General features: G+C 37.0%; 2 protein-coding genes across 2 annotated transcripts; both read right to left on the reverse strand.

The window, feature by feature from the left end:
• Positions 1 to 4,224: 4,224 nt before the first annotated feature.
• On the reverse strand, positions 4,225 to 13,163 carry LOC577260 (pyruvate dehydrogenase protein X component). Its single transcript, XM_030989420.1, has 11 exons — positions 13,011 to 13,163; positions 12,231 to 12,314; positions 11,200 to 11,300; positions 10,275 to 10,471; positions 9,560 to 9,658; positions 8,117 to 8,261; positions 7,736 to 7,804; positions 6,534 to 6,671; positions 5,691 to 5,849; positions 4,995 to 5,059; positions 4,225 to 4,568 (listed from the first exon to the last, which is right to left on the reverse strand). The coding sequence occupies exons 1-11, from the start codon at positions 13,147 to 13,149 to the stop codon at positions 4,328 to 4,330; spliced, it is 1,437 nt and encodes a 478-aa protein (XP_030845280.1). The 5' UTR covers positions 13,150 to 13,163; the 3' UTR covers positions 4,225 to 4,327.
• A 2,761-nt stretch (positions 13,164 to 15,924) lies between these two features.
• Positions 15,925 to 18,311, reverse strand: LOC115925225. The gene is made up of 3 exons (XM_030988826.1): positions 18,272 to 18,311; positions 17,604 to 17,795; positions 15,925 to 16,793 (listed from the first exon to the last, which is right to left on the reverse strand). Exons 1-3 carry the CDS (start codon positions 18,309 to 18,311, stop codon positions 16,318 to 16,320), a joined length of 708 nt encoding a protein of 235 aa, XP_030844686.1. The 3' UTR covers positions 15,925 to 16,317.
• Positions 18,312 to 18,878: the final 567 nt, after the last annotated feature.

Consider the following 18,878-nt stretch of genomic DNA (forward strand, 5'->3'; position numbering starts at 1 on the left):
TGCCTTTTTTGTTCTCATCTGCATTATTAACAACGGAGACGGATAATGGGAGGCGATTAATTTTTGTTTTCATGAATTTAATTCAGGGATAAACGCCCATTGACAAATCATCCCAAACTACCATAAGTACCCCCTTCCCTCGGCTATGCAAGACTTCGAATCCCTTTATATTTTCCTACTTGTTATTTGTCGCTGCACCATCAACACACCTGTAAACTTGATACAAAAGAGTGGGCATCGACTCGTTTGGGAGTAATAGGCTCCTAAGGATCATTACCTGTGATTTACATCCACTCACAACTGTAATAGAATTCACTCTAAAGCGTGCAAATCCCCTCCAAAACGAAGTGATCTTCAATTATGACTCACACGTGGATTAATTGTCCAAGTTCATGTAACCAAAGAGCACAATGTTGACGTCAGTGCCATGATTACGTCATAACTCATGCAGCATTTGGCGTGTTTATCGAAAGACAAAGGTTGGTCGGAAAAGCAACAAAAATACAAATAGAAGACTAAGAGCAAACGAACTAAACTTATCTTCTGTGGGCTGTGTTTTTAGGAATCTCTACCCCTTTAAAGGCTGATGTGTACTTTTGTATTGAATAAAGTACATCCGGTATACAGCAGTACGTACATTGATGTAGGTCCATAATAGTGTATCAAGCTCTTTTAAGAGCTAATTTTTAACCAACTTCACCAATTAACAATAATTAAAATTCATTTGGAAGTTGGAAAATTAACCTCATGTGATACGCTCTTACAGCAACGGGTTTGTGATGTGAGTCCAATACTTCTGTCAAATAAGTACCTAAAATGAATAACAGTGGGGGCGGTGAATATTGCCGTAAAGGGTGCTTTTTAGAGAAAATGGAAATCCACAAGACAAACACAGACAGAACTGCCTGAATATCAAATACAAATTAAATCCAACACCATAAATGAACGTTTCTTACCACTCCTCTTCCGACTGGTGCATTATATTTTGTGTTCATTATGCAATCACGCAAAAAAGATTCCTCACTGGGGTGCAGGAGGGCTACCATTTCTATTATTATCATATTGTGTACACGTTCAAAAAAATTGTTATATTTTGGATATGTTGTGTCGCTGAAATGTAATTCGATTTGCATGTTGCAGAAGAAAATAAATTCAATTCAATTCAGATTCGACAATCAATTTAATTCAGTTATTTGTACAATCAATAATAATAATAATTCCACATTTCTATTGCGCACAACTCTGCCAACATAATGGCTCTTGGCGCACAAATCAACAAATCAAATACATTACAAGAATATGGTCATTAATCAAAAATTCAATAAATTATATTACAAAATGAAAAGGCGAAAGATCAAGTCAAATTTGTAGGTATAAACTATAGAGTTTTAATCCTCTTTCCTCTTCCCTCTCTATTTCCCCAGTCTTTTCCCCAAAATTGTTTGACATTCAATCGGGAAAAGCCACACATCAATCATGTACATATCTCTACCTAAAGGGGGCGCTCGACTAGAGCGAATGGAGTAAAAAAAAAAATATATATATATTGAAAAATTCAATTTCTACCAAAATGTCGAATTGTACTAATAATAATAGTAATAATATTATTATTTGTATACTTAATTGAATATGTACTATATCATTTTGGATACTAATGACACATATTTTAAAATATGTATGTGCTTACAATGTATGAGACAATGTATGTATAATGTTTATACTGTAAGAAAAATTATGTTCCTCTTTATAATATTGTATATGAAAATCAGAATGAAAGCAAAAAAGCTTCAATTTTTGTTGTTGTAATTACACTAAATAATTCATGGGTTATTTTCTACACCCACCTGGCTTTGTTTCTAGGCCTATGTTTTTGTATCCCCTACCACCACCCCTCCTTATTTGTCTTCCTTTCCTATTCTGATGGTACTTTTAATTCAAGTTTCTCCACCAATCTATCTATCTGATGACCCCCCCCCCCCCCCCCTCTCTCTCTCTCTCTATATTATATATCTATTACCTGTGCACTTCTCTCCCCTAACATCCTCCCTCTCTCTTTCTCTCTCTCTCTCTCTCCTTATTTACTTTTCTTGGCACCTCCCTGCCATAAATCCTTTCCCTCACTCACCCCCTATCTCTCTCTCTATCTCTCCCCTCCTATTCCTCCTTTTCCTTTTGTCCTTCTCTGGTGCCTTTCTATCATTCCTTCCTTCAATTGTCCCAGTTTATGTTTGTTGATAGTTCCAATAACAAAAACATAAGACTTAACCAGAGATACACCCTTTCATTCCATTTATTTTCTTTACATATCCAAACATTGTTCCTCTGCACACACATAGGAAAATTCAAAAACTAAACCCTGATAAACTCAAAATGAAGGATGATGAATTGTTCAGAATATCTTGACAGAACACTTGAGAAGACAACTGTAAGGTGATTCATATTTGAGAGAATCATTTCTTAAATTGTCTATTTGTGGGAGAAAAACTAAATAAAATAATAAGGATAATTAGATCAGCGCAGCTACTATATAAATATACTCTACTGGCAATGGCTGTTTATGCCGAAACATTAGATACGTTTTGTTTTTCTTTCTTAAATGCATTTGAACAAAACTTGAAAAAAAAGGAGAGGGCCAAAAATACATGTACTAGAAGACCCCCTTTAAAGAAGCACACTCATTGCGTAAGGTTTCTACCATAATACATCTCAATTTTCATAGCCTGCGAATAACAGGTTTGGCAGTAAATAAAAACCATGGAAGTCTAGCACAAAGGCAGTACTTTCAGAACTTTTCCTTTGCAGAAAGAGAAAATAAAACGAAATAAAAATACTATTTAACTGGTTTTTAAAGGTAAAGAAAATAAAAAATAAAATGAACAAAAATAAAAACTAAAATGATACGCAAGTATAAGTATTACCAACAGTCTTCCTTTCATTGACCCATTATCAGGTTGAAATTTTTTTGCATAAATTTCAAAAGGTTAAAAACCACACAAGCAATAAATTGACATGCAATTTATTGGGGCCGAAAAAAATACATTTCATCATTCAAACTTTTGAGAAAATATTTTGGTGAGTTTTCAAGCTCAATATCGAAAGCTCATCCTATGAGCATAATATTCAACATGCAAAATATCTGAATATGTCGTTTCCTGAAAAACCAGAAGTGACTTTAGTGACTTTCATGAATCATCCCGATTCTTGAAGCTTTACATGATGGTGAAACGAGCCTCCTTGATAACTCGCAAAACTTTTTATGACACACACATTCTGGTTCTACCATAATCTCTTGTGGTGCAGTAACATATATTCTGAGAAACAGTTTGATATGTCAAAGGGCGTCAGCAAAGCTCATATAACCCACATGGTTATATAACCTGCTGCTCACCATTAAAATTTATAGAGCATCATTATACTATGAAAATCAGTATGATAGTGAATACACTCTCAATGTAATCCACGTTTTTCTCTATAATCATTACTATGCATAATATATATAAAATCATCTATAGTCTGGGTGCCACATGTATATAAGTCAGCAGAATCCTTAGAAATATTTAAAAAGAATCTAAAGTCATACATGTTCGCATGTTATTTTAGTTCATTATATGTTGAATGTACATCTATGCATATTTGTTCTCATTTCTCTATGTAACTCATTCTAATTCTATCCCTCTGCACCTGAGAATAGTTTACTCGATTGATGGTACATAACAAATGCTGTATTTATAATTATTATTATATAATGAACCTTCAATGGAGCTAGAGACAATACTACTTGCTAAAACAGCACCAAAGGAGATATTGTCTGTTCAGAACCAAAATGGGATTATTTAGTTTAACAAAGATTGTCTGACTCTGAATAGACAACATTCAAAATGCAAATTTAAGAAGTCTTGCAATTTCAATGCTAATGATTTGGTGTTACTAGATATCTTTGAGGGCAAGTCCACCAAGGCATCATGTTGGATTTGATAATGTAGAAAATGAGAGAAACGGATCACTGAAGTTTGAGAGAAATCTATCTGATAAAGTTCTGCAGTTTTTTATATTGATTACAAGTTAAAAACCCATGAATATATTATCATGGGCTATTTCTCTTATTTTGTTCTGCTTCACATGTACATCACATCTCTAACAGTGTAGACTTTCCATTCAAGAAACATAAGCTGTTCCAAATTTTGATCAGGTTTTGCTCTCCTCACTGTGAACTGCAACTATTCATAACTGTTACTTGAATGACTTGCCCTGAATCGACCAGCTCAACTTTTACATAGCACCCAGACTACAAACAATTATTCTCAATTTCATATAAATATATCTATAATCAAAGCAGACCCAGCCTTATCGGACTCTCAATATTCTGCTTGAACGTTTTTAAGAACCTCGACGCTAGGGCGCCATCTACGACACGTGCGTCGCTTGACATGGTGACAGTCATGTAGGTGAGTGGTTTGCGGTCCTTCCCGATGGCTAGCTGAGACCCACCGATGGCCATGATGCAGGACTGGGGTGGGTTGATGACGGCGCTGAACTCTGAGATGCCGAACATACCCAGGTTTGAAATACTGCAAAAGAACAAATAAACAAACAACCATGATAATTCTTATTGAAGCTATTAAATGTATGGATTGCAAACTAAAGGCACAACTGGCATTCCAGTGGTGGTACTACCTGTAATCTATACATGCTCAGTTGTCTGTTTTTCTGATTTCTTATGTATTGTCTTTATTGCCAAATAAAACAGTAATAATAACAAAATGTCACGCCATTGCAAGTTACTAATATAACTAAAAGTGTTTGAAATATTAGCTCTAAAAGAACATGGGGATTTAGCCTACCCACCTCTCACTCCCCCTCCTCCCCCGAAACAAATACCCCCCCCCCCCCCCAAAAAAAAAAAAAAAAAAAAAAAAAAAAAAAAATCTTACACATCATTTGATACTAAATTTTTTAACTACATTGCCTTTTTTTTGTGAAGAATGTGTTCTTACCTAAATGATCCACCCTGAAATTCATCTAACTTCAGCTTGTTGGCCCTGGCTCTTGTTGCAAGATCCTGGAAATCAAATCAGGAAATTAATGTTGATTACTGGTTACTGGAGCTCGTTGCTTTGTGCTCTTGATGTACAATAATGACAATTTAAGTTCAAAACGTGCCCTAAACTCATCCTACAAAACACACAGGACGTTTTTTGAACAAGGTATAATAATCACAGCTGGGACATCTCTATTGCCCAAGGTACATGTATAATAATCAGATAGCTGGGACTTGTCTTCTAAAATAGTCCATATAATCTGGCAAGTCAATGACAATCGCCTTTTCTCATTTTATGTGAGGAGGTATCAAACTCAGGTCAAGATGCGACCGATGTACATGAATCACAACTCAAGCTAAGACAGTACAAATAAATAAGTTGTAAATTTATAATGATGTAAAAAATAATATTGAAATTATAAAGTGCCTTTTCATTAGATACAAAGCGCACAAAAACATAAATATTTAAGGAATAAAGAAAGAAAGAAAACCAAATCACATGAAGCTTACAATAATTACAAAAAAGGGGAAATATGAATGCAAAAAGGAAAAGATGTGTTTTCAGACACTTCTTGAATGTTGTGAGAGTTTGGATATTCTTAAATACTTCCACAGTTAAATAGAAAATAATTTGGAACTTTTATGTTATTACCCTAACATTTGCTGAGATCTCCATTAAACCCTTGGCATCAGCGCCCTTGACGATGGGTGTGATCAGACCCCCATCAGTTGCTACGGCAACAGAGATGTCGATGCTAGACAGGGGCGTGGCGCTCTGGCCGTTCCAGGTCACGTTGACTTCAGGTACTTGCTGTAGAGTGTGAGAGAGATGATGAAAAACAGACATCAGAGTGGTTAAGTAGTTATCTCTGAATAGCTCCAAAATAGTGATATTAATAATGAATAGTAAAATAAATAAAACATGCTGCAAGGTGTTATGAACCTCATGCATATTCATGTCTATGTTCATTATGCGCATGATCAGAATGAGGAGGTGAAGAGAGATTCCTTTCTTTTTAAACGCCACAGACATAGTCATGGGATATGTGTGTTGGTCTAGAGGTACAGCCAGCTCTCTGATGGACCCTAATTTGAAACTATGTCCTCTCTTTCGAATAGTAAGTTCAAAGGCTCTGTAAATATAAAGAATCATATCTAATTGATAAAAGTCTGGAAAAAATTAATAAATCCAGGCCCATCTTATGAACAGTTACGATTAATCTTAACTCATTTGCCACTGATATCAATCGCAACTATGTACATTACAGATAGGACACTGCAAACTTGCGATTGATGAGAGGACCTGCGATTGATATGGATCAATCACAACTCTGCACAAGTCTAAGATGGGACCTGTGACAATGACAAATGACAAAATTCAATGACAAATCTGCTGATAACCGATCAGAAGCAATGATTTCAGTAACTTATAACAAAAACTGTCATTTGTCACTGATGACAAGTTTTGTGAAATGCCCCCCCCCCCAGAACTCACCTTGAGGGCCATGGCAGCTGCTTTGATGATGAAATCATTGACGGACACCTTGATGTTATCTTTCTTGAGTTGTTTGCGTAGTCGTACAATCTCTGTCAGTTCACAATCAACCATTGAGTAATAATGGGGTATGGTGGTCTGGAAGATACCATAAAAAGAAAAATCAGCATTTATTTCCTCTAATGAAACAATAAATTTCAAATTTCTTTTGTTGTTAACGTAGACATACAATCTCAGAATCAATCATGGAGTAATAGTGAGGTACGGTGGTCTAGATAATAACCAAATAAAAGGAAGTTAACATAAATTTCCCCTAATAATACAATAAATTTCAGGTTTGCATATATAGACTATAACCTTGACATCCAAAAGCAGAAAAATTTATATTTATCCTATTATTATTTACCCTATTTAGCCTGAGCTATTTTGAAACTGCATAGCCAAGGGGGGGGGGGGGGGGGGGGGGGGGGGCGCTTCTAAAGCCCCCCCCCCCCCCCTATGATTTTGGCCGTCAACTATTTTGACCCCAAAATAAACACCTAAACTATAAACAAGACCAAATAACCAATGTTTTATCTCTTTATTTGAAAAATGAGATTTCCATACGTTTTGTACACAAATCACAAAAATTTGCGATTTTCGGGCTGACATGCAAAGACAAAAGGACACGTGACTTTGTAATGGTAGGTCCGATTTTCGAAAAAGATGCGCAAGACTCGAAAGAAAAAAGTCACAAAATTTCAGTGCAAGATTTTCTTGCGTTAAAAAATTATCGCGAAAAATGCCGAGGGGGGGGGGGGGCTTCTAAAGTGATGACATTACGGTGATGACATAACATATGAATCCGACAGGCTTGCCTATATAGTTGAGGTGATGAGCCGTGGTTAATTAATCCAATATCATTGTGAATATGCATGCTCCTAAGATGATATAAGTCAATAGCTAGTTTTTTTGGTTGGCAGCTTCCGTTTTTCAAAGCTTTATATTTCAAGTTTTAAGAGAGCTGTTAATACTCCTCTGACAGACACTAAAAAAGTATATACCGGTAATTGATGTTACAGTAATCTATGCCTTTTAACTTCTGATAAGGTCTATAATTATTAATACCAGTGACACTCTGATGTAACCCAGAAGGGTGTTGCTGCATCATTCTGTATCAATTTGACCCCCTTCCTGGCCCTCTGGAGGGTGAATGGTCTTACCTTTGATTCTGTGAGTCTCTTTGCAATGACTTTCCTCATTCCTGTCAGATCGACTTCTGAAAACATTCCCTGCAAGAAGAAAGATAATAAAATAAACCTCAATAGACGATAACATTACCATTAAAGGGCAGACTATGCAACATCTCCAAGCTTCAAAAATTCATAACTTTGTTAATGTTTTTTTCAGATTTGGTTCCAACTTTTACCAGTCTGCTTCTCTGATTTTTCTGCTTTCTCTTTGAGTTGTTTGATTTTAAGGTTGGATTTCCCTTTACTGTACTACTAAGACATGTTAAGAATGCTTAACTCCACATATAAATTCATTTGTGTCTGTAAAGTATGTTAAAAACAGCTATTGCGCAACAAAGTAATCACACTCACCTCTGTCTGTTTATATGAAGGGGGTGCAACCCTCTCCGCAACAGGTGGTGGTTGTACAGGGGATGGGGCTGGGGCAGGGGGTGCGGCTGCTGCAGGCTGGGGTGCAGCAGCTGCCCCTCCCGATTCTATGAATTTGAGCACATCTCTGGGGAACAAAGACAAAGATAATGGGTGGAATGACATGCTAGTATAGTTTGATTTTGAACTGCTTTGTTTAGCATATAACAAATGTAATATAAGTTGCAAGATATTGCAAGAACAGAAATGTCTGAAGCCCATGACACAAAGTAGAGCTTTGTGCTTTGTTTGTACATGTATTTTGTCATTGCTGTTTTCATTAATATGATTGTAATGGGCATTGCTGTATTTTATTGTAAGCCTCTGTCTTTTTAATGCAATTTCCATGGCACAATTTTATTAAACATAATATCTTTGAAATAACTCCCTCCCCCACAGTAAAGAAAACATGCTCTCAAACCGGCCAGTCAGAACAGGGTTTATCTCTGTTGAAATTACAAAATATGAATACAAATTTTAGGTCAAAACTCAGCAAAGCAATCATGCACAAAGTCAATATAACCATCGCTGATGAAAACAGACAAGACATCTTTGCTCTGCACCTCTGCATCAGTATTGCAAGCTAATATTTATATAATATTGGATGGCTTTCAGGCCTCAAATTACATCAAATTTTGGTCAAGGCCACTTTTTTGAGAGGGCACAACAAATCTATCCTAAGAGGCACTAAGGCCAAAGTGGAAAGTGTGCGTAAAATCACCTTACTACCCCCCCCCCCCCCCCGCCAAAAAAAAAAAAAAAAAAAAAAAAAAACTGAGCGAATTATCGGCCGGCGCGATTTTAAATTTTCGGGAGCAAAAAAGAAAAGTGCTCACTACCCCCCTCCCCGGCCCCCCCCCCCCTTATTAACATGCTGGCTGTTTCGCCGCTCAATATTCTCCCACGAATTGGGCCCCCTCTTTGGTCCCCTCCCCTGCCGCCGGCTGGATCAGCCCGTGGGGTGGGTGGAGGATGTTCCGGCCAGTGAGAGGGGCATGGCGGCAAATTGCTGATTGCCGGTGGGTAATTCAAGCCCTGGGCTTTGAGTGTGATACAAAAATATAATGCTTGAGCTATGACAATATTGAACGAGTCAGAGACGGGTCCAATAATGTCATAGCGAGAAGAAGAGCCATATCATCTATATCAGGCTGAATAGCGAAATAACAAAATCTGGCTCACCTTAGCAAATATGGCTTTGTTTTTTATATCGATAATTGAAGTTCCTGGATGACTGAGCAATACAAAAACATTATTGGTCAGTCATCCGGGTACTGCGCTAAAGATATTGAATAGACTGATTTATTGTACCACTTGGAAGCCTTATATAGATAATGATTTTTGATATTGGCTATATGTCACATAATAGGTAGAACTGGTACTAACCCTTTGAGTAGTCTTCCATGTGGACCTGTAGGGGTGACTAGCCCAGGATCAATCTGGTGTTGATCAATCAACGCTCTAACCGCTGGAGACAGTCCTTCACTGCAATCAAAAACAAATTAGCTTGTGCTAAAACAGTTTTCATCGCCTAGATCTCTTTTCAATTTGCTAACTGCAAGGTTTAGTCTCAGCATTTTGTTTTCAAATTGTATTGTTTCCGATTATCGGGGCTCTTTTGAGCTTTCCTGTGTAATTCACTCTCCATTCCTTCACTGCCAAACACTGGTTTCTTACAACCTCATACCTACCAACCTTGAGGACCAAAACAGGAAACTTGCTCAAAGCAAAATTAGAAAATTCAGGGTAGGATCTCTTGGAACCACCACAATTCTAACTGGCTGAAATCACGCTGAAACAGGAAATTATTCTTTTGGGATAAACTTTTGAATGTTTTCATGAGATGTTTCATAAGAAGGCTTCACACAGTAAAAGTATTTATTTGACACTAGCCCGGATTCAGATTTAAACAGTTTTGGATACACAATAGCGTTTCACAAAACCATCATATGTACAAGTTCATCGGCATCCCATCGAAACACAGGTATTGTAATTAACACGCATTTCAATGGGATGTCTGTGAACGTGTAAATATGACGGTTTTGTGAAACGATGCCCAGGTAACCAAAATGATAAAGCACTCATGAATATTGATGCTCACCCAGCTTTGGTGACTGCGTGTCTCATGTCAGAGAACTGAGCACTCTCTGAAACCCCTTCCTCCGATTGTTTGGGGGAATCCCCTGCGGGCGTGGGCGCGGTCTGTGTTGGCATGTCAACGTCCTTGTAGTCTTCACCTTCAGGTACCATGAGACCTATAAGGGCGGTAATGGGGATGTTCTTGCTCCCTTCAGGCACCTTACAACAACAACAAGATTAAAATCAGTTATATTTTTTTTTTTTAATTCTATTGTTTATATCATGTATGTATATTCATATATATGTTTTGTTATGTTTTTGCGAAGTCGAATGCAATATTGAATACAGATGATTCTATCATAGAGGGAAAAAAAAAGAAAAAGATTAAAATGCCATAATAATGATAATGATAACAACAATACTACTTTTTCCTCCTTCTTCAGCATCTTCTTCTACTGTTCATAAATTTCTTTTTCTACTTCTGCTTCATCATCATAATTTTCTTCTTCCTAATATTACTACTAGTACCACAACTTCTACAACTCCTAGTACAACTACTACTACTACTACCATTATGATTACTACCACCACCATCACCACCACTAGTTATACTAGCTACTACTAAGAAGAAGAAGAAGAGAAAAAGAAAAGAAGGGTACAAAAATGAAAAAGACAAAGTGAAGGAAAAAGAAAAAGAAGAAAAAGAAGAAAACAAACTAGAAGAAGAACAACAACAAAGTCAACAACAAGAGAAGAAGAAGAAGAAGAAGAAGAAGAAGAAGAAGAAGAAGAAGAAGAAGAAGAAGAAGAAGAAAGTATTAGATTTGCTTTGTTATAAAAGAGGAAGAACACAATAACACATAAGAAAAAGTGGAAGGAGAAAAAGAAAGGAAAGATTAAGGATGATCTATGAAGAAAAAGAAGAAGGAAAAACAACAACTACATACCAGTATTTTAGCCATGACCCCATCATCATCTGCATCCATGATAACTGTAGCTTTATCTGTTTCAATCTCACAGATACCGTCTCCTGCCGCTATTGGATCTCCTAGCAATCAAAACAATTTAAAACAATATTTTGCAACTGTTTATGTGTGTAATGCTCATCATTACCAAGGAAGGAACTCAATGTGCTTCAATATTACACCATTTTCAGCAAGGCTACAGACGAAACTGGGCCCCGTCTTATATGAGAAGTGATTGATCCAAATCCATTGCAAATTGTCAAATCAATCGCAAGTTTGCAGTCACCTATGGATCTCTTACACTACTGCCTAAATGTTTTGACACTTTTGGGAAAGAGTCCATTGCCCGATCAGGAGCTACCCGCGGTTTGTTTCTTCATTTCAGCCTCATAAAACAGTGCACTAGACACACCATTCAAGGAATTTCTTCCCAAACCAGGTACCTACACGTAAGATACACTGTACAAGTACTCTCTCCACCTGGGTGTAAAGTGGAAAATGAAGAAAGATGCTGCCAAATGACTAAATGCTTGAACCCAGGAATCCTTGCACTTCCAATCAAAATGTCAAACTTTTCAACTATACACCTGTACTGGAAGATTGTCCCTTGGAATTGTTACCCCCTCCCCTTTTCTTTGCAACATATTTGCATTTATTGTACTTTTTCATGGAAATCGATTCAATATTTATAAAACTTTGTTGTTTTATTTCACTTGTAGTACATCAGTTTTAACAGCTCCCTCCCTCCCCCCCCCCCCCCCCCAATTCTGCCGATGTTCGGTAGGAACAAACTTGAAAGATTGTATGGCATACAATGTCAAGATATGTCGAGATACATGTACATGTACATGTAGGCCTAATAAAAACATCTTTACCTAGAAAGAGATATTATCAGGTAATAATTTTGAGAAAAAAAAAATCTTTTAAGATATTGATATTGATAAAGATATTTAAGCCTGTGAGGCTCAGAATAAAAACCCTGAATGATCAAAGCGACCTCTACAGTTATGTACCTTCTGCTTTGAGCCATGATACAATGGTCCCTTCTGTCATGGTCGGTGATAGAGCAGGCATGATCAGATGGATGGGAGTCACACCTGCAGAGAAATAAAAATATATTAGATAAAAAATTAGGTTAAAAGACTTTTTCTTTTGTTACTGTTTTCCCCTGAACCCGAGCAAGAATCATTTTTGCATGTTCGTCTGCTCAGCATGGGACTCAATACTCGAACCATGACGAAAGTGCGAGCCCGACAACGATCCGATAGCGTATAGTGCCACACCACCTCCTCTTAAAAGTAGACCCTACAAGTTCAAAACGTATAAGTTCGCCGACATCCCATCGAAATGTATGCAAAATTAACGAGCATGTCAACAGGGTGTTGGACCTGTTGGTGAACTAGTATGTTTTGACTTTTTTCGAAAAGATTATATTGACTAGACTCAGCTCAAGTCCAAAGTCCAAACGTTACCATTTTTTACCCGTTCTATTTTTAATGATTCATAATCACTGAATCCTGATTTTAAAAAATATATATAGATCTAGGCCTAGACCTAGATCTATTATCGATGATACCCTTCCAACCACCGTGCAAAATAACCAAAACTATCTGTCAATATCATGATCTGCTACCGGTATACGGTAGACGGTCTAGACACAGACTCTAGTACAATGCAAAGTACAAGTTAAATTTTTCACTACGGTCCCACACGTATTATTTCAGGTAAGTTTATTTTCATATCGGCTTTTCACGATCCTAATAACGCAAAAACCAAGGCCGAATCAAACTTACCTAAACATTGTGATGTCACAGCAATATCCCTCTTTACACAATACTTTGTACCAGCCCTTAGACGAAGGTTCGAAGACAATATTGCGCCTATTTGCCTTGACAAACCGCTCCGCAAAGCGGAGCTTCCAATACTCGCCATCTTTATTCCTTGATCCTCGGGCTGAACTGCTAAATAAATATGCGGCACAGATTGGGGCTTTTTTTAAAAAGGGGTCTTGATTTACAGACTAATAGTGGTCGTGTGCGTGATGAAGTAGCGCTGCACGCATGCACACACATGTACCAGTATTTCAATATCACGATGCTTTTTTAATTGCTTTGGTTGTGTGTATGTATTACAAAATATGTTATGCCTGTAAGGCTGTAATGCAAGAGTATAGCAGGGTATCCCTGAGTATAGTGTGACATTTCCACAACACCTTTCAAATACATCATGCATCATGTTGGCCATGCTGCATTACTTGTTTGATAAACGTTTTGAACGATACTGTAATTGAATTTCTGTCAATGGGTTGGATCTTATAAAAATGTAAATTAAGGTTCATCATCAGACAGCTATGTAATTCATTATTTCATGTTTTATGACAGCACAATGTCCAATAAAAAAAATAAAAAATAAAAAAAATTCTGTTATGAATACTATTAATTGTCTTATTCTTTCCTATAAAACAGAAGGGGCTCATGTTATCAAGAATTTGTTTAGGCTAATGTTTTGTTTATTTCGTTTTTCACATGGAAAAGGAAAATAATTAATGGTCTTTCAGATGGCATGATGCCCAACTACTCCTTGCAAAAGTTCCCCACCGCCATCCATCCACTCCTCTCCCACCCCCCCCCCCCCACCCCCATCTTTCTCCCTCTCTCGCTCACACACATACACACATTCTCTCTCTCTCTCTCTCTCTCTCTCTCTCTCTTATGCTCACTCTTGTTCATTGACATAAAACACTATAACAAAAATCTGACTCTTGTGTTTCCTTTAATTGTCGTTCTTGTACTGTCTGACATTAATTATGTCTTCGTATAATCGCACGAATGAGTGCCATGCAAACCCCATTTGCAAAATTGCAAGGCTATAGCTAGCAGTGATCTTATATTTTGAAGAAATGATACAAATTAAACCTTGAGGGCAATAACATTTAAAAATTGCCCCGCTCAGATGTCTGATACGATTAATAATAATAAATAAAAAAGGAATTAAGTAATTTAAGAAAATTTAAAAACAAATATAGGAACAATTGTAATATTAATAGAACAGTAATAACAAGAACGATATCAACAATAATATTGATAATAATAATGAAAATGGTATTACTACTACTACTACTACTACTTCAAATATTATCAATAATAATAATAATAATAATAATTATAAACCAAACAGTATGAAGTTTTAAGATTTTGTCTTAAACATTCCAACTGATTTGACTGTTAATGATATCATATAGGCTGTGATTTATAATACAGATCACTTAAGGAAACAACCCCATACAAGTATGCTCTTTTGCTCATCTGACAAACACTGTGAGTCAAGTTGATGAATATCTAAAAGTTTCATTTAAAACAAGGATGAATCGCTAAAAGCCGTACCATTTACAAAAGTGATTAATAAGTTCATTTATGAACCTTATAGTTTCAGGATAGGTCATACATGTATGTCTAACTAGATGGAACTTCGACTGCGCGCAGTCGAAAATGATGCCTCCGTCATAGCAGTTTACAAACCAAAACAGAAGAAATTTGTCAAATTTAAGTTTCATTGTAATCCATTAACAGGTTCTCAGAATATTGTGATTACAAGCAATTTCTCATATACATATATGACCCTTTAATCTTTGACCTCATGACTCTAAAATCTACTCAGTTCATTGGCTCTGCAAGACGTCCTGAGTTAAAGAGTAATCCATCTGTCAGTTCTAATGAGAGTGCGTTCACAAGCTATTATTGCATACATAATGAGCCCATGACATTTGACCTTTGACCTCATGACCCAAGAATCTACTCAGTTCATTGGCTCTGCAAGATACATACATGATCTAAGTTTGGCAGGAATCCATCAATCTGTTCTAATGATAATGCGATCACAAGCTATTTTTGCATACATAATGAGCCGCATAACCTTTGACCTTGACCTCATGACCCTAAAATCTAATCAGTTCATCGGCTCTGCAAGATACATACATGACCAAAGTTTGGCAGGAATCCATCAATCGGTTCTTCAGATAACGCGATCACGAGAATGGGACGTACGGATGGACGGACAAACCGAAAACATAATGCCTCCTGCTACTTCGTAACGGAGGCATAACAATTATTACACATTAGAATACTTAGTGGCAAGTTTTAAAACTTTACAGCTGTGTAGGCATTTTAAAATTACTGAGTGCACAGATTTTTAAAGCCTCACTTTAAATTCATGAAAATATGCAAATAATGGTAATCTTATCAATTCCAACGTTTTGATGCAACTGGTAACTGAACAGATGGAGATTTAAAGCCAGTTATACAGAGTAGTTTGGGGCCATCACATAATTTTTTCATCAATCTTTCAATGTCATACCTGTATTGTTATTTATAATGTGGCCTGACCCATATTTTACTATGACAATTCATAGTTACAATTTCTCAGAAATAAAATCATTTCAAATTGTCAGAGCATTAATATATATCACAGGTCTATCTTAAAGCATGACAGGAGGAAAATCAAATTTTCATAATTAACCCAAGTACACACTGTGGGAATAAAATAAAATGAACATGTAGGGAATATGTTGCATTTAACACTGTCCACAAACATTTTGGTAACGAGACCATTGGACCCACTTACAAGTAGCATTAAAAACATATTTGAAATTTGGATATAGCAAAAGCTTCTCTCTTTTTTCTGTTCTTTTTAATGGTGAGGGGAGGGGCAGGCTGTAGGGTAGGGGGGGGGGGGTTGGAAGTAGAAACAGAGAATAAAGGCTCAATTGTGTGATTTTAGCCAAGTTTCTCAATGTGTAAGTTTGATCTATCGTTCCCACTGTTGTAGAAGGGCATTTACAATGAATGACAAACTGTCAATTTTTGCAATTTTTACTTTTGTACCTTGGAAGAAAAAATAATCAATCAAATGTGCTCACTCATTCCTAAAGTTTTTCTTTTGGTTCACCTACTAGCTTAAATGGCCATAACATTTCCTTTAATTTGATACATGCTATAATGCTGCATTGAATTTTCATTGAAGCTTCTGTAAAAAATCTGAATGGAAAGTGAATTTACTTTCTTCTTTTTTTAGTTGAGTGTACTTAATTTGCCAATTACACTTTTATTGCGCACTGTGCGTTTTCCCCAAAGCTACATTCATGCTTGTAGCATGACTCAGCGAGTGAGGAGCGGCAACTCTGGATCTCTTTGTTTGATGCACGCCCAGCACACGCTCTGACCTCGTCCTAGAGTAGCCATGTTCAGCTACAGCAGCATCTTTGGTTGGTCTGCCAGATGTCAGACGTCTCCTTCCCCCCATTGCAGCTTTCCGTCGTGCAATCGCAGTTGGTTGTACACCAATGTTTGGTCCGTGTGATCCTAATGATGAACCAAGGAACCTGCGGGGAGCCAAGTTAGTTGTCCCATACTTTCCAAACATGAACATGGCTGACACCATATTATTATCAGTCATCTTTTGGAAAGTATGGTACATGGCATTGACTGGCTCCTTAAATGTCTCTGGATTATTTTCCAGCTTTCTCTTCAGTGTGTCGAACATCACTGCCAGATTTGCACATTCTTGTGACGTGTCACCATCTGTGGAAAAATGAAAATGATGATAATCAGATTATTTTGTTACAACATGCATCAATTACCCTCCCCTGCCCCCCTCCCCCCAGAACAACTACCTCCTTTCAATACAGGCAAAAAGGAAAGTGCAAATTTATCCCATTTCTTACAGTAACTTCATATGACTATCTTCATCCACTTTGTGTCTTTTGAAGAAATCAAAATGGGAGAACAAACCCAAATAAACTACATGCTTATGGGATGGGGACAGCTGTACTGGTTCTTTATCAAACAGAATGTATAAACAGTGTAGGGATTTATGTCCAGATCTTTCCTATATATTTTCCAGCTGACAACTACCTAGGGATAAGGAAAAAATGCATGTAACTGATTTTTTTTCAGGGATGTTCATCAAATAAATTTGTAGGGGAGGTATAGTTTTTAGAGGTGATTCATCTGGGAACGAGTCAATATGTTGCTAATATGGGAGGGAGAGTAAGTGTACTGTCTAGGGGCATGCATCAAGAGGTAACTAATTGTGTACAGATGGAGTATTATAACTACCTACTTCCCCCTCCCCCCTCCAAAAAAATAAATAAAATAAATTACGAAGATTAGGGAAGGCATGAAGAAATTAATACATAAATGAATAAAAGACATACTGCTTCCATCTAGTCACTGTCATTTTTCCAGAAAATGAGTGAAATCTTAACAATGACAATATACTTAAAATCTAGATATGAACTCAAAATTGAATCATTCCTTCCTTAGACATTAGTTAATTACTTGGAACAATTTTGACAACTACTATTTCATTAAATGCAACAGAAAACTAACCTTGTGAGGAAATAGGTTCTTCCAGATGTTCATCTGGCTGGTCAGTGGTTTCCTCAACCTCAAGGGAGTCTCTCTGTGGTCTTTCTTCCAGTTGTTCATCTGGCTGGTCAGTGGTTCCCTCAACCTCAAGGGGAGCAATACCATCGTCTTGAAGTGCACCTAGCCAGTTATGTGGTAGGGCAGCAGCATCACCTATAATCAAACAAATTAATGGTTCTTGTTATATTTCATGAAACAGAAACAAATACTTCTAAATATATATATATATATATATATATATAAACCTAAAAAGAAGAAGAAGAAGAAGAAGAAGAAGAAGAAGAAGAAGAAGAAGAAGAAGAAGAAGAAGAAGAAGAAGAAGAAGAAGAAGAAGAAGAAGAAGAAAAAGAAGGAAAAGAAAAACAACAATGATGGAATGAAGAGGGAAGGAAGAAGAAGAAAAAAAAGGGAAGAAGAAAGAAGGAAGAAAGAAAAAAGAAGGGAAAAGAAAAAGACCAAAAAAAAAAAGAAGACAAAAGAAAAAGAAAGAAGAAGATCAAAAACAAATATTGAATAGAGGGATTTTAAAAAAAAAACAAGCAAGTCAAATAAAGAAAGAAAAAGAGATGGAAGGAAGGAAAGAAACAATGTAGAGGTACAATACAAGAACTTTACATAAACATAATTACTGATCAAGTTATAATTCGAGCATAATGGTAGGGCTTTCATCGAAAGGGTGCGGTGCGGCGCGGTGTGGTGTGCTCAACGCACCCATTCGATAAAAGAGGGGGGGGGGGGCTTTTCTCGAAAGGATGCGTTGAGAGCGGAGTACCGTTTTAACACACCCTTTCGATAAAAGCGGGGAGGCTTTTCTCGAAGGGTGCGTCGACTAGTCTTTCGCATCAGTCGTTTAAAATGAGGATCTGGGACAGAAGGTAATAGTTGCCAATTTAAGTAAATCGGAAATGTATTAAATAAAATGGAATGGTCTTGATTACAGATTGAGTGGTCTCTTTCGTTATTACTATGTTAATGGGGGAGACAGAGAGAAGGGAAAGGGGGAAAGGGAAAGGGAAGATAAAAGGAAAGAAAGAAGAATAAGAAGAAAAGAGGGAAACGGGGGGGGGGGAGGGCTCTTGCCTCCTCCTCCCCCCCCCCCCGCCAAAAAATAAATAAGAGAGAGAGAGAGAAGGGAAAGGGAAAGAAAATATAAAAGGAAAGAAAGAAGAGGAATAAGAAGGAAAGAGGGAAACGTGGGAAGGGTGAAGGGCTCTTGCCTCCTCCCTCCCACCCCCC

This window comes from Strongylocentrotus purpuratus, unplaced genomic scaffold, assembly GCF_000002235.5.
Source record: "Strongylocentrotus purpuratus isolate Spur 01 unplaced genomic scaffold, Spur_5.0 spur5_scaffold_18, whole genome shotgun sequence".
Classification (NCBI taxonomy): domain Eukaryota; kingdom Metazoa; phylum Echinodermata; class Echinoidea; order Camarodonta; family Strongylocentrotidae; genus Strongylocentrotus; species Strongylocentrotus purpuratus.

Bases quoted from the DNA above. Each gene is read 5' to 3' on its own strand.
- LOC115925225 (XM_030988826.1), bottom strand. From the start codon at position 18,311: ATGAAAGCCCTACCATTATGCTCGAATTATAACTTGATCA. The intron at 17,796-18,271 runs GTAATTATGTTT...GTTTGATTATAG, and splicing joins CTCGAATTATAACTTGATCA to GTGATGCTGCTGCCCTACCA. The intron at 16,794-17,603 runs GTTAGTTTTCTG...ATTTTTCCACAG, and splicing joins AGAACCTATTTCCTCACAAG to ATGGTGACACGTCACAAGAA.
- LOC577260 (XM_030989420.1), bottom strand. From the start codon at position 13,149: ATGGCGAGTATTGGAAGCTCCGCTTTGCGGAGCGGTTTGTCAAGGCAA. The intron at 12,315-13,010 runs GTAAGTTTGATT...ATTTCTCTGCAG, and splicing joins TGTGACATCACAATGTTTAG to GTGTGACTCCCATCCATCTG. The intron at 5,060-5,690 runs GTAATAACATAA...TTTGATTTCCAG, and splicing joins AGATCTCAGCAAATGTTAGG to GATCTTGCAACAAGAGCCAG.